The sequence below is a fragment of the Falco cherrug genome, chromosome 4, assembly GCF_023634085.1.
Source record: "Falco cherrug isolate bFalChe1 chromosome 4, bFalChe1.pri, whole genome shotgun sequence".
NCBI classification, from domain to species: domain Eukaryota; kingdom Metazoa; phylum Chordata; class Aves; order Falconiformes; family Falconidae; genus Falco; species Falco cherrug.
In genome coordinates, this window is record NC_073700.1 from 15,713,556 (window position 1) to 15,727,956 (window position 14,401).

General features: G+C 56.2%; 2 protein-coding genes across 6 annotated transcripts in view; one reads left to right on the plus strand and one right to left on the minus strand.

Annotated features, from left to right (window-relative positions):
* The window catches only part of CEP15 (centrosomal protein 15), a 34,375-nt gene that overhangs the window by 17,909 nt on the left and 2,065 nt on the right, over window positions 1-14,401 (plus strand). For all 5 annotated transcript variants that reach the window (XM_055707683.1, XM_055707680.1, XM_055707685.1 and 2 more), the window contains one exon: window positions 10,490-10,714. In XM_055707683.1, the coding sequence (XP_055563658.1) occupies window positions 10,490-10,714 (225 nt within the window). The remainder of the gene's footprint in view (window positions 1-10,489; window positions 10,715-14,401) is intronic.
* FEZF2 (FEZ family zinc finger 2) lies at window positions 3,210-6,323 on the minus strand. The gene is made up of 5 exons (XM_055707679.1): window positions 5,899-6,323; window positions 4,692-5,536; window positions 4,462-4,596; window positions 4,234-4,366; window positions 3,210-3,783 (listed from the first exon to the last, which is right to left on the minus strand). The coding sequence occupies exons 2-5, from the start codon at window positions 5,478-5,480 to the stop codon at window positions 3,527-3,529; spliced, it is 1,314 nt and encodes a 437-aa protein (XP_055563654.1). The 5' UTR covers window positions 5,481-5,536; window positions 5,899-6,323; the 3' UTR covers window positions 3,210-3,526.

The window sequence follows — 14,401 nt, forward strand, 5'->3', positions numbered from 1 at the left end:
AGGTGGGGGGTTGGGCTGACCGGTCACCCCCCCTGCGGAATAACGTCTTAAAACTGTACCCAGCTCGGCTGGCCTGGGGTCCCCTTTCCCGGGAGGGGGGTGTGGGGTGAGGCCAGGCTGTGCAAACGCCTCCGTGCCGGGGGGGCTGCAGCGGGGCTGCCCTGCCCGGGGAGGTGGTGCCGCTGTCCGGCAGCCCCGCTCGCTCGGGGGAGGGACATGCTAGTGCGTTGTTGGGGGGGGGTTGGTGTTGGTTTTTTTTTTTTTTTCTCCCGTCCCAATGGGGCAGTTGAGCCCTCCACTCCACCCCCCAGTGGGGGCCTTTCTTTTCTTCCCCACCAGCTTTGAGCAGCCCTGTTTCAGATTGGCCTTTTTATGTTTGATATAAAGAATAGTTGTTGGCCAATTCCATCTTTTCATCGCTGCTCTCCAGGCCCGGGTCCAAGCGGCTTGTCAGATGCTCATTAACTCCCCCTTTGGCTCTTTCCAGTGTGTCTCCTAAGCTCATTGTGCCAAGAACTAGCGCTTCTTTCTCTTTACACGGCTCCCTTTCTCTGCTCCATCAGGGAGACAAATTACTTTCCAAAAGGGATCGCCAGGGATGGTTTAATGAGAATTTCTCTAGGGCTGGCCGTGGAAATCAATGTAGTTAACATTCGGTGCACTTAATTGGACTTTTCTCTTCTGCCTCCTTCAAAAAAACTCTGAAGCTATCCTGTTAATCTCTCATTTGTAATCAATTGTGTTGACTAAACAAAAGTCTAGGTCGTCCTTTCTTCCTGTCCCAGACAATCCTTTGTTGCCTCTAAATGCCTCATTCTTGAGTGCTCCTGGTCGTGTAGATGGGTCCGATTTTTGACAGTTCATTATTGCGCTTTTGTCCATTTAATCTCCCTCGCTGTGTTTTGCATGTGCATGCCTTAATGAGCTCCGTTGGCAATTAACATGTTTCTAGCAGCAAACTGGTTGCTCAGACGTTTGGAGAGCGGAGTGCAGGGAAAAGGGCAACGCAGCTGCCTTTAGGTTGTTCGCTTCCCGGTGCCCGGCGGGACGCACCTGGGTGCCGCCCGGTCCCGGGTTGGGCCGGGCCGAGCCGAGGGGGGAAGCCCGCGGCGCTGGCACGTCGTTCCCTGCGCGGAGGCACCTCGAACCCTCCCCCCGAGGCACCGGCACCGCTCAATCTGTTGTGTGCGCGGCTGCGGCGCCGGGAGAGGGGTTTTTGTGCGGTTTTTGTGTTATTATTGAGGCTTGCTGGCAAGAGTGCCGAAGTGTGAGCAGTCGTGGACAGCAGAAACATCTTGTGAGGGAGAAGATAATTGGAGTCTCTGGCGTGTGTGTGTCTGACAGAGCCGCCCCTCCCCCGCGATCTGCGGCTTGTGTGTGCCGGGATCCGGGTGAGATCCGGGGGGGGCCGGGGCCGGCCGGTGGCGAGCGCGCCCGAGGTCGGGGGGAAGACGGAGCGGCGAGGGGTGACCGAGCCCACCCCGCGGCGGCCCTTCGGGGTGCCCCGAGGATGCCCTTAGCCGTGGCGAGGATGCCGCTCCCCCTCTCACGGAGGGCTCTGTAAACAACGGTCGCTTTTTATTTAAAAAAATCGCGAAAATAACGTGCTGCCTCAGTTCCCTTCCTGGGAGCAGGTTTCGCGCTGCTCTCGCCCATCAGGAGGGCTGGGGAAGCAGCCTGCGCGCTGTCTGCGGGCCCGCAGCCGCGCCTGGCTCCCGCTGTCGGCACCCGGCTGGCAGCCCAGACCTCTTCCCGGCGCCCGAGGTGCGGAGGCAGCGCCGCTTCCCCCGGACCTGGCAGCGGGAGCGGCTCCACAGCCGCTCCCCGGGCTGCACCCGCCCCGCCACCGCGCTGGACACGCCGCTCGCCTCCGCGCCCCGCTCCGCGCCTCCGGGACCTCGTTCTGCCCTGGCCTCCCCCCGCACACTGTCCTCACGGGGAGCGAGGTCCCTTCCCCCTGTCCCCGGCCCGTGGGCTGTCCCGCCCCGTCTGGCGCGGCGGCGGGAGAGCCGGGCTCGGCGGGCGGTTTGCAGCCGCGACCCGCCTGCAAGGGGCTGAGCTACAGCCCCTTCGCTTGGGGGACGGGTGTCCTGTGCCCCCCCCAAGGTTTCCGACAGCGGTAACTTAACGGCGACGGGGGTTGCATTTTTTTTTTTTTTTTAAGATTTCCTTTTTTACCTGTAAGTCTCCCAAAATCTTTTAACAAATCCTGGCACTTCTTCCCCGTTGCCAGGATCACTGGGTAGCCTTTCCCGCTCCTCACCTGACCCAACCCGTCAAAACGCTACTTCTGGCACTTAAAAATGCAAACCCCGAAAAACTCTGAAATCGCCCCCCCGTCCCTCCAGCCGGAGCGCGGGGCCTGTCAGCTCCCCCCCCCCCAGCCCCCTCCTCGGGGAGCGCGGAGCATCGCAGCCGAATAATGAATCCAGAAAGCCGGAGCGAGGGGTCGCCTCCTGTTCCTGCGGTCGGCGGCGAGCTGTGCTCGTCCTCGCCTCCCACCATTTAACCACTCAATTAAGCGGAGAAAGGTGAACTCCCCATCACGCCGTCCCCAGGCATTTCGGTGCCTCGCTCGTTCCCCTCTTCATTGCAAGCCCGGCCCGAGCAGCACGCACACGCCCGGCCGGCTCAATCTCTTTTCTCCGCTAGAATAATATTGTTCCTAACGACGTGGCCGGAATAGACACTTGCATATTAAAGGTGAAGGAGGGGGGCAGGTGAGAAGGGAATATTTAGTGTAATCCAAGTGCTTGATTATCCATATTCTGATCAAAAAGAATTTCTGAGGCCTGCTGGGAGTGATTAGATTAATGTAATGCGGTTTGAAGGGTCTGTGTTTTCTCTCTTAATTTGGGTCATTACTCGGAAAGCAAGCGTGAGATCACTTTATCTGCATGCAGGGAAAGATAGTCATTCAGGAGCGGCTTAAAGACGCCGGAATGAACCAGCCCCGGAAAGCGGCGCTGGGAAACTCGGAGCCGCCGGCCGGGGTCCCGCACCGGGGTTGCCCCCTTCCCCGGGGTGCAGCCGCCCTCCGGAGCCGCCCGGTCCCCTCCCGCCCGCCTTTCGCTTCCTCCGGGGCCCGCGGCGGGGCCCGGCTCCCGGAGCTGCCGCCGGCCGCGTTTACATGGGGGATAGCGCCGTTCAGCCCGGTCCCCGCCTGGGCCGGGGCTGAGGTGGGAAATGAGACACCTGCGAAGGGCCGGTTTATTGTCCCATGATAGAGATATATATATATTCCTCACTTATTCGAGCGTACATTTAAAATGGAGATTTACAGACACGTATAAAGAGCGCTGTCCTGGCGGGGGGCGGCGGGGGGCGGCCAGCCCGGCCCCTCCCGGCCCGCTCCGGCGGCGCAACGCGCCGTTAAATAAGATTCCTCTTATATACAACTGCGGCTCGGGATGGCTTGCTACCGGCGGCTGAGCTCGCTGGGGAAGAGACAGAGAAGCAAAGGCTGGTTTGGATAAATAGTGCTGGCCTGGTGGAGCAGGTCCGAGTGGGGCGGCGCGCCGGGCCCTTAGCTCTGTCCGCTGCGCCCAGGGTCCCGCGGCGGAGGAGCGCTGGAGACGCTGTCGTGCAACTTTCGGACGTGCTTCTTTAAATCAAAGTTTCTGCAAAATCCTTTCCCGCAAGTGACGCACGTAAAGGGCTTCTTGTCGTTGTGGGTGTGCATGTGGAAAGTCAAGTTATAGATCTGGTGGAAGGCTTTGTTGCAAATGGTGCACTTGTACTGCTTCTCTCCACTGTGGGTCAGCTTGTGGTTCTTGTAGTTGCCTGCGAGAGAGGAACAAGGCGGAGAAGGGGGTTACCCGAGGGAGCCCGGGCCGCACGGCGCACAGGTAAGGCAGGGCAGGACGGGGTGGGGGGCATTAGGAAGTGTCTCCCCCTGCACCCCCGTCCCACTTGTCAAACTCGGTCCGCGTCACCGCGGAGCAGCGCGCAACTGGCACGGCACAAATGAGAGGCAGGGTCAGCCCGCTGACCCGCGGCAAATGGAGGGCTCTGGATTAGGACCAAGGCCCGGCACCTCTCATTTAAAAAGCATTTAGGGAGAACCGTCAGCAGCGCCCGGCGATGCGGCCCGGCCTAGGGGGAAAGTAATTGGGAACGGCGGCGGCTCTGCCTGCACCCCTCGCTTCCCCCAGCCGGGCAGGGCTCACCACCGTTAATCCCCGCTAATGATGGGCCCGGGCCCCGCGGGGGCCCCGGCGCGGCCCAGCTCACCTTTCTGGTGGAAGCCCTTGCCGCAGAACTCGCAGACGAAAGGCTTGTAGCCGGCATGGATGCGGATGTGGGTGTTGAGCGTGGAGCTCCTGTTGAACGCCTTCCCGCACTGGTTGCACTTGTGGGGTTTCTCCTGCACCGGGGGGCGAGAGGCCCGTCAGGGGCGGCTGCGGGGAGAGCGGGGAGGGGGGGCCGCCGCCTCCCGCACCCCGGCTGCCCCCCACCTACCTGGGTGTGGATGATTTTGTGCCGGCACAGGGTGCTGGCCTGGCGGAAGCCCTTCCCGCAGACCTTGCACACGAACGGCCTGGCCCCCGTGTGCACCGGCATGTGGCGGGTGAGGTTGTAGTGCGCGTTGAACACCTGCGGGGAAGCGCCGGGAAGGCGAGGTCAAGCACGGCACGGCCGCCCCCGGTCCCGTCGGTGGCCCCCGTCCCCCATGCCGGCGCCCCCCTTACCTTGCCGCAGACCTCGCAGGTAAAGTTTTTGGGCTTGCCCTCCGCCGCCCCGCCGCCGCCGCCCCCCAGCTTGGCGTGGCCCTTGGGGGGGCCGCCGCGCTCCGCCGCCGCCGCCTCCTTCATCACCTGGTCCAGGTGGCCCGGCAGCCGCTCCTTGTGGGCGAAGGGCGGCGGCGGCGGCAGCTTCTCGGCCGCCAGCCCCGCCAGCTTGGCGTTCTCCAGCAGGAAAAGCTTCTGGTGGGCCGAGAGCCCCCCCGGCGGCGGGGCGCCCAGCAGGCCGGCGGGGAAGAGCTGTCCGTGAAGGATGTCGGCCGGGTGGTACGCGGCGTCCAGGTAGTTGAAGTAGTAGAGGGAGCGGGGGGCGGCCGGCACGGCGCCCGCTTGGTGGATGACCTGCGGCTTGATGAGCCGGCCGCTGGGCTGGCCCAGGGCGAGCTCTGCCTTGCAGCAGACGCCGCAGTTGGCTTTGCAGAGCCCCGCGCCGCCCCGCAGGCTGCTCTTCCACAGCTCCGAGTAGTTGAGGAGAGTCTTGGAGGGCACCTCGTAGCCCAGTGGCGGGATGGGGATCACGCAGGGTAGGGGCGAGCACAGGCTCAGCGGCTTCTTGCCCGGCTCCGGCTCCGGCGCGCCGTGCCTCTGCTCGAAGGCTGGCTTGGGCTCCGACGTCTTGGCCATGATCCGCTCGATGGAGAAGGCCAGGGTCTTGGAGGGGTTAGCGGCGGCGGCCCTGCCGTCGTGCCGGGGGCAGGAGGAAGGCATGACCGTCTCCAGCGACCCGGGGCTCGCCATGGCGCTCCGCCGTGCGGGAACTTGGTGTGAGCAGCCACTCGCTCCCACTCTCGGCTCTGCATTCCAGAAAAGCCAGGACACAAATCAATTTAATAAGCACCTTGTTCTCCCTCCACCCCCCCACCAACACCCCCCCCCCCGGCACCCCCTCCTTATTTACATTCAAATGAACATATCCAAGAACAATGGCACGTAGGGTACCAGATTACTGCTCATTAAGCGGAACACGCTAAAGTAACAAGCAAGCTAGACCTTGTTAGTATTTAGGGGGGGGAAAAGAGAAGAAAAAAAAAAGAAAAGAAAAACCTCCCCCAGTCCAATGCCACCCAGCCCCACCGATGGCCGCGGTCCGGGAAATGCGGGGGCAGGGGTGGGGGGCACGGCGAGGGGTGGCGGGGCTCGCCTTGGGACCACTTACCTTTGCCCAGCGCCGGCGAGACTCATCCAAGCAGCGCAGTGTGGCCACAGTCACATTTTGATAGCAAACATCTTCCTGAGCGTCAGATCACGGTCTCGTACATTTAAAGCTGACATCATATGAAGTCACTTCGAGCAGAATGACATGGGGATGCCACCATGGATCTTCCCCGAGCCGAGGCGCTGGGCTGGAGCGCGGTGGGTTGGGGCAGAGAGAGGAAGAGGAGCCCCCCCTCTCCACGCACAATTTCCTTCCAGTTTAAGACGCACAAATCGCTCGTGTGCGAGCTGGGTTTTTTCCTCTCTCTCTCCCTTCTTAAAAAGCAACTTGCAAAGCAGAGGAATCGTTTTGCATGTGGCAAATTAGAAGGCAAGTGCGATTCACAAGTTGGGTGGAAAAGAGTGCTCCAGTTCTTGCTGGGGTTAGAAGAGCCACTCCGAGTGAGCGTGAGGATTTTTTTTTTCCTTCTTCTTTCTTTTTTTTTTTTTTAAGAAGGGGGAGAATGAATTTTTATTTTTTTTCCTAAAGCAACTACCACGCAACCATGCTCGAGTTATTTTGGCAACCCATCTGCAATCAGCTCCGTTGCAACCGAGCTGGAAGATAATTAATAAATTGTCACTTATCTGCGAGCCTCCCCAGCATGTATAAATTAATAGCCAACCCATTAATTAGGACAGTGTATTAATGTTAATTAAACTAAGTTTAATTCCACCCCTCTCCCCTCTCAGGGTAGCTGGTGATTAGCCTTAAATAAACGCGGAGGGAGTCGAGTCCAGGACTGGGTTTTCGCTTTTTTTTTTTTTTTAATAAAAATAGAAAAAAAGGATCCGTGCGCTGCAAACGGGAGTTTTGCAAATTGTCATCCCCGAAAGGTGGCCGCTACCCCGGGGGGGGCAGCCGGGTGGCTCTCCCTTCCCCTTCTATCCCCTTCTAGCCCTGCTTGTGCCCCCCCCCCCCAAAAAAAAAAAAAAAAAAAAAGGCGACGCTACATTGTAGCGCCTGGGTGCAGGAGTTTCTTCCCTTCCTCTCTCTAATTGAAATGATTTGATGCGGGAGGGGAGGATTTGCAGAAACCTCAGATGCGAAGACGCGGTAATTGAGAGCCCCGTGCCCACCTGTTTTGGGGGGCCCGGCTGCGGCGGCAGCACCTCCCCTGGCCCTGATTAGCCGCCCCAGCCCTCGCTATTCAGCCGAACCAATTTTCCCCCAGCGATTCAGGGCGCTCAATTCTCTTTCACTTGTAGCCACTATAGCGCTGCGTGGAACCTGGTTTTGTGTGTTTCTAATATAAAGGGGAGGATTATCCGGAGGGGGGGGGGGGGAGTAGCAAAGGGTTTAGATTGAGCCTGGCCAGAGGTAAAGCAAGTAATGAAAAGGCCCATATATATATATATATATAATATATTTTTTTTTTCCGCCTCCCTAGCACGCCTAAGAAAGTTTGGAGGAATTCGGGGGTTTTGTGCAGCGCTGACAAAGCCGCGCCTCCTCTCCCCGCCGGGGCAGCTCGCTGGCGACTGTTTGCAGACAGGCTTTTTCACCTGCGAACCACAACACGCTCCAGAAAAAAACTTTGAAAGCGGCGGCCGCGCCGGGCTCCCGCCGGGTGAAGGAGATCGCCCTGCCCCGGGGGGACACCCCGCATGGGTGTGTGTGTGGGGGGGCATCTCCACCTGGTGGAGCATCAGGTGTTGGCGGCCCCTAGCCCTGCCCGCTCCATCCTCCCCGCCTAGGGCTGATGGGTCAGCGTGCGAGGGAGGGGGGAAACCGTCCCGGTTTTGGGGGGACAGGGTGGGACGAAGCCGCGGGGAGCCGGGTGCACCGGCACCGGGCTGCGGGGGAGCCCGGCCGAGCCCCGGGGAGCCGGGCAGCGGGCAGGCGGCGGCTGGGCTCCGCGCTCCCGGGGCTCGCCGGCTTTAGCAAAGTATTTAATTAGCCTCCACAAACTTCTTTTCCTCGCCTGCAGATTATACTGAGTGGAGGGTTGGGAACTATTTTACACCTTGCCACTCACATGTTAATTAATCTCTATCTAACCCTAATTGCAGTTTATTCAAGCACCGCTCAACAGCTCACCCACACAATAAACACTGGGGCTGCTTTTATCCATATTACTCCCCGCTCACACGTTGAGTAATTAACTCCAGTACCAACTAATAGTGCAAACAAATATTTTCTGTAAACGAGATGATTTCGGGCGGGATAAAAGAGGGCTGCGGAGCCGGGGCCGGTAGCTCGCTGCCAGCTTCCCCGCGCAGCCCTCGTCCTCGCCGGGGTGTTTCCTCGGCCGGGTCTCGCCCTCCTTGGCCGAGGGGACGGCTCCGGCTCGCCGCTCCGCACCCTCCGCCCCGCTCGGGGCAGCCTCGGGGCTCCCGGGGGCGAGGGTGGCGGCGGGCACCCCGTGCGGCGGGGCCGGGGCCGCCTCCTTCCCGCGGCCCGGAGGAGCCCAGCAGAGTCCGAGCCCGGGTACCGGCTCCCGGGAGGCAGCGGCACGGCCCGGGAGCCGGGGTTACCGCACGCCTTATGCCTCGGCGCTGCGCGATCCCAGCTAAGACCCGGGCATGGGAGCTCAGTATTTTAATTGAAATCGCAGGTTTAGGCACAGCTGGAGGCTGTCTCTATCGATTCGACTTCTGCTGTTCCGGCAAGCGTATCACAAATGACTGACTTCGAGACAGCTGCCCCGGGCCCGCCGCCCTGCCCACCGCCCGGCCTTCGCCCGCTCTGAGCGGGGCCGGCGGCTCTGCGGGGTCGGGGCGGCCCAGCCCGGCTCCGGGGGGCAGGAGCGGCCGCACGTCGGGCGGGCTGCGGGCCCCGGCTCGGCACCGCGCTACCCCTCCCGTGCAGGCTGCTCTCCCGGGGGGCTTGAATCCTTCACCCCGCGGCGTTTGGAGGGGGGAAATGGTTTGCGCACTTTTTTCCCTGAAAGGCCCACGCCGAAAAGCCTCTCGCAACGCAGACGCGATCGCTCTTAAGGTTATTTTTGCGCCGCTGCCTACCCCTCCAGAAAAAATGCCTGGGGGGCGGCCCGGGTGGGCCAGCCCGGTGCCCACCCAACGCCTGTTCTCACCAGCCCGACTAGTCCCCAGCGCGCCCGACGGCCCCTGCCCTAAATGCTGCCCCAGCCGCTGACATCGAAAGCCGGCGGGGGTTTCTCGTTCGCCCCCCGACAACCAGACCCACCCGGCGGAGGGCTCCCGGGGGTGCGTCCCACGGGGTCCCGGCCAGGGGCGAGCGCAGGGCCCCAGCCCCGGCCCGGCTTCCCGCGCCCGCCGGGCCGCCCCCGCCCGGGTAGTCGGCGCTGAGCATTTATGGTCCACTGGAAGATAACTTAGGATCCTCCTGGTTATTTAACTTGGCAGCTGCTTAAACTCCACAGTGGAAGCTGCCGAAAGTTATTAGCATTATGCTTCGATCTCTCTGAAATGGTGGCTTTGATTTCTATGCTGCTGCTTATATGTAATTTTTAAGTTTTTTTTTTAATAGCAGAAGGTGATGGACGATCAGACGAGCCAGTAGTCTGGGGAATTGGGACAGGGCTGCCTGTGTGAACCGGGGCGGGGAAGCCTCTGGTGTGGCTCTGTGAGCAGTGCAAGGTGCGGCAGAGGGGCCCGGGGCTGGGGGGAGGCCCCCGGCCCCACCGGGCTGGGTTTAGGTCTGGCTCGGTGTAAGGGCAGCAATTACGGCCTCCAAGGGCAACCCAGGGATGGCCCCAGGGTGTTTGTCAGAGTTGGGTTTGTGGTGGTCAGACAGATGCTTTTTGGACAAATTAGTGAGCAACGAATGGGGAAATCGGGATCGCAAAGTTTGGGGCTGGGGTGAAGAGGGGGTCGTTACCCATCTGGCTGCTTCCCGTTACCCCTTTGACACCGTGGTACCGCGTATAACGGGAGCGGTACCAATGCCTCAGCCCCCACGGGCACTCCTTGTCCTGCAGCGCCTTCAGGGTCGGGGGGTGACCCTGCTGCTGTGTCACCCAGCGGAGGCTGCCACAGCTGCACGTGGGGCAGGGGAGTGCATGGTGCGGCCACCTTGGCTGGAGCAGAGGGGTTGGTTCCCTCCAGGCTGTTTTTTCAACCCCATCACTGAGTTATGCACACATTACTGTGTATATGTAGGTAGATAATTTTAATTTATTTAAGTTGGGTTTTTTTTTTTTTGTTTTTTTTTTTTTTGTTTTTTTTTTTTCAGAATGCAACACTACCAGGGAGCGATGTTTTGGAGCACTGCACAGGTCCCAGAGCAAATGCAGTTAGTGGCCCTTTGGAAGCATAGTGGCCCAGAGTACTCACATGGCTGTACTGGTCAACTTCGTTAGTGATGGCAGGGGTAACAGCAGCATTTTTAACATAAGTCTAATTTTAAGAGCTGGTATCTGATTGCCATAGAGGCACTTTGTGCAGCTCCTGCCACGGTGCCCTGCCAGTTGCTCTGCCGTGGGGCTAGGTTTCAAAGTGGCTTATGTAATTCTAAAAATGGCAGCTCCTTACTTGCCACATCTCTTTCTGTCTACGCGGAGAGTCCTGCAGAGCTGCCAAACAGAAGCAATTGAATGAACTCTTTTCCCTGCTCATTCCTCCTTCCGCAGCTCGAAGAAAGTGAGCCAGAGCCTATTCTAGTTTGCCTGTCAACAGGAATGGTAACTAACGGCGTGATCCCAGCCAGGCTTTATGCCCCAAAAACACTGCCTGCCTGTAAGGAGTGGAGAGAGACATCATTGGTGGAATCTAGTTCCTGGTGTGAGACCCGTCTGGCCCAGGAGGCGGTTGAGGAGTTGGCAGAATGCACATCATGTCCAAAGTCAACCCGACTGGTAAGGCAAGCAAGAAATTGTTGAAGGGGTGAGCTGCTGTTCTCCGTCTTTATTGTCGGAAATAGTATTCCTCATGTTGCAGTAATGGAGCAATGCTGCATTTCATTGCTGAAAGCTGAGACTGAAAGATGTCCCTTCCTAATGTTTTGAAATGTTGTACTTTTTTGTTTTGAAAGAGTGGGAGCTTTTAAATTTTTCTGGTTTTGTGGTTTTTTTTCCCCTTATTTTCTATTTAGGAGAAAAGGTGGGAGGAAGTAGAGAAGGAGAATATAATGGGGGGATGGCCTTGTTCTCACTTTCCTACTGAGAACGTTTCAGAAAAAGGAGCAAAAAACAGTGAAAATGGGTAGAAGCCCACTTCAGTTTTGTGTTCCTATTCCTTCCCTTTTTTGCTTGAAAGAAGGATGGCCAAAAAAAATAAGTGGGACAAACTCCACGTGTTTTGAATTATTCTCCCCTTAATGAGGTAGAAAACCATCTCATTTTCAAAATTACTTGTTTTTTCAATGAAAAAAATTGAACAGAGTAAGAATCTTTCCAAAGCCAATCTTTCCACCACCTTTTTGCAGCTCATTCCTTACTCAGTGTTCACCAGTCTTTCTGGCTATGCCACATGTTACATTGGTTGGGATTTGTATCAGCCCTTGTTCGAACTGTTGTCGTGGATGTCCCCATCCGCTGCAGAGCAGGACTCCACGGGCTGCAAGGTACCGCGGTGACAGCGGATGGCACATGTGGGACTGGCTGGGGTGCAGCATCCCTGTCCCTGGTGGTGGCGGCTAAGTCAGAGGGAGCCTGGCAGGGCTCCCAGACGGGCTGGTGAAACTGATGCTGTGCCACTTGGGCACAAGTAAAGTGCTGATTTCACCCCAGAAGACATAATCTGGAAGAACTACTAAAAATCCCCCCAACAATCAGAGCCTGAACTAAAAATCCAGACCTTGTTATTGCAGGAAAAAACTTCAATGCACGACCCAAGTATTCCCTGAATGTTCAAGAACACCCACAAATTTATAAAAATAGCTGATAATTTATTTATTTGATTTAATTATGAGCCTAGCTTGTGATTTTGGGGTGGGGGCGGGGGTGGGGCTGGAGTTAGTGATGCTGAAAAACCAATTTAGAGAAAAGCCCAGGTGAGTCATCAGCTCTGAGGAGCAGGGGAGCTGCTTAGGCTCTTCCTCACATAACGCAGAGCGTTGCAGGACCCGCCAGGGGCTCTGACCCTGCTTGGGTGAGGAGATCCCCACCAGGGTAACCGTTTCTCCCTTGGGAGCTATAGGCCTTTGGCTGTGTGGTCCGTGGATGAGGCTGGTGACCCACGGCCAGGGCCAGTATGTGTTGGAGGGAGGGCTCATCTCTTCCTGCTTACACACCTGGGTTAACCAAGGGTGGATGTGTCACAGCGAGCATTAGCTGCCCCTTGGCTTGTCATCCTCCCCGTCCCCATTTGGCTGTGCTACTGGATGAGCCCCAGCACTGGTGAGCATGGCTATGGGACATGTTCTTGTCCCTTATGTGAGGGTGCAGGTGGGCTTGGAGGCTGTCGTGTGTTCTGCCTCTGATGTACATCACAAAACCAAACCTGCAATTGTTGCTGGTTTAGCTGGATAGAAAAACCCCTTCCCTGTTACCAGTTCACCACCACGTTCACGTCAAGCCTTTGAGCTACTTCTCTCCTCCTTCCAGTGCATGCTTCTCCTCTCCAGCTGACAGCCTGGGACACCCCCCGAGATCAGCTGCTTGTGGAGCTCGCTCTGCCGAAAGTAGTCCTAAACGGTGTGGCCTTTGTTCCCACCCAGCTGTCGTATCCTCCGGGATCTGCAACAAGTCCTCCTTTTACAGACCCCCATCTTGACAGTCCCCAATCTGATCTGACCACCTGGTTTGTTTTTGAATGGAGCACTTAAGTCATAACATTTCTGTTTATTTCAACAACTGTATTCCTTGCATAGGAAATGAGCCAAGATGGTCTAAGGCGGGGAGAGCGAAGTATGTCGTGGTTGTAATTGCTTTTGCTCTCTCAATATAAAATTTTACAGTATAATCAAAATCTTATTTTTGTACTACTGGACTCTGTTATTGACTTAATCTTCTTAAATGCTCCTATTATTCCAGTGATTTCATCGTTGCATGTTGATTTTAATCTTTTGATCTCCATATTAGCTACTGCCTGCAACTAATTTGTTGCTCAGTGTTTTTCTTTGTTTTGACCTGTGAGGCATTTTCCTCATGGCACACAACTCTGCTGGCAGATTGCATATAATCTCTGCACTTTTTTTCTCCCATATTTTGCATAGTTACAACAAATGCAGATTTACAACTTGAAATGGAATATGTATCTTTTAGAAAGGCTGAGGAAAATATCACTTCAGGTTTAGCTCAAGAGCCTAAACGTGCTTGTATAAAGGAAATACCACTGAATTCAGCTCACCGGAGGGAGGTGTCATGGGGGCTTTTTAGTCCAGCAAGTTCAGAATTGGTGGCAACTGCAATAATTGTAACTTAAATTATATGCAGCCAGAGATCAAAGCATTGCTAGACCTAAGATGAAGAAGGCTGAGTTTTGCGAATGACTTCAGGGACTCTCCTAGCTGGACACAGTGGTGGCTCTGTTGAATTGTGACACCACAGAGCAGGTTTTTGAACAAACGGTGACACTGGTGGTAGCACAGAGTCGTGAACTTCATGAAGTGCAGAGGTTGAAACACGGCTCAGCTGTGTTTTGGTTGGCCATCAGACAACTGCTTTTTCCCTTGGTAGCTGATAGTTTAACCTGTGCTGATTTATCGAGTGCTCTGTTTGCTTTAGCTTTTTCTTTTAAAGCTTAAGATTTTTGCCTTAGGTTTGCTGTGACTTTTTAAAAAAGAACACAGTGTGAACATTGACGAAATCATCTTTGCTTTGCTGCGTGCCTGTTTATGCTTCTGAACACAAATTGTCTTCTAATATTTTTGACGTTTTGGTCACTAGAGAGGCAGAAAAGCAATTTCTAAGATGCCTATGGGCCGGCAGACGTGCATTACAGCAGAGGGGAAAGAATCTGTTAGTTGCTGAAATATAAAACAAATTGGATGAACAGCTGCTGACACTTGTCAGTCAAATAGTTGATAGCATTTTCAGTCTCCATGCCACATGCTTTAAGTAAGTCTGTCAAAAAAAGGATATTTTCGCTGGACTTCCCTGTAAATAGGAGAGAAGTTTTGGCCTGATCTATCATTTAAAATTTTGCTGGCAGAAGAAAGAAATTTTCTTCCTTCCCCAAAACTGATTGACATAACTGTACTGGCAGATTCTTCATCTAGGTGCAGTTGTACTGGCAGAAAGTCCTTTGACTGTTGGAGCTCGTTCCATCGCAGCAATGGGTTGAAGTGAAACCAGCAGCAGACCTTTGCATTTCTTGGCTGGGTTTGCCAGAGCGCTCCCAACCATCAGCAAGCCCTTTTAGATGCTGGACGAGGTGTAGCTTTTGCTCTGTAGGAGCCTGAGTCCTGTCCAAAGTGTAGTCTGCAGCCAGGAGGGCTTTAAACCCGGATTGAGGTTTTTTTAGAGAAAAACCAAACTGTTTCGGATTCAGCATTTCTGCAGGATTAACCCAAGGTGGCACTTCCCGCTCCTGGTACCGTGGTGCAGCAGCCGTACAGGACAGGATCGGGCTGCCAGCACCCAGGGAGCAATGTGCAGGGT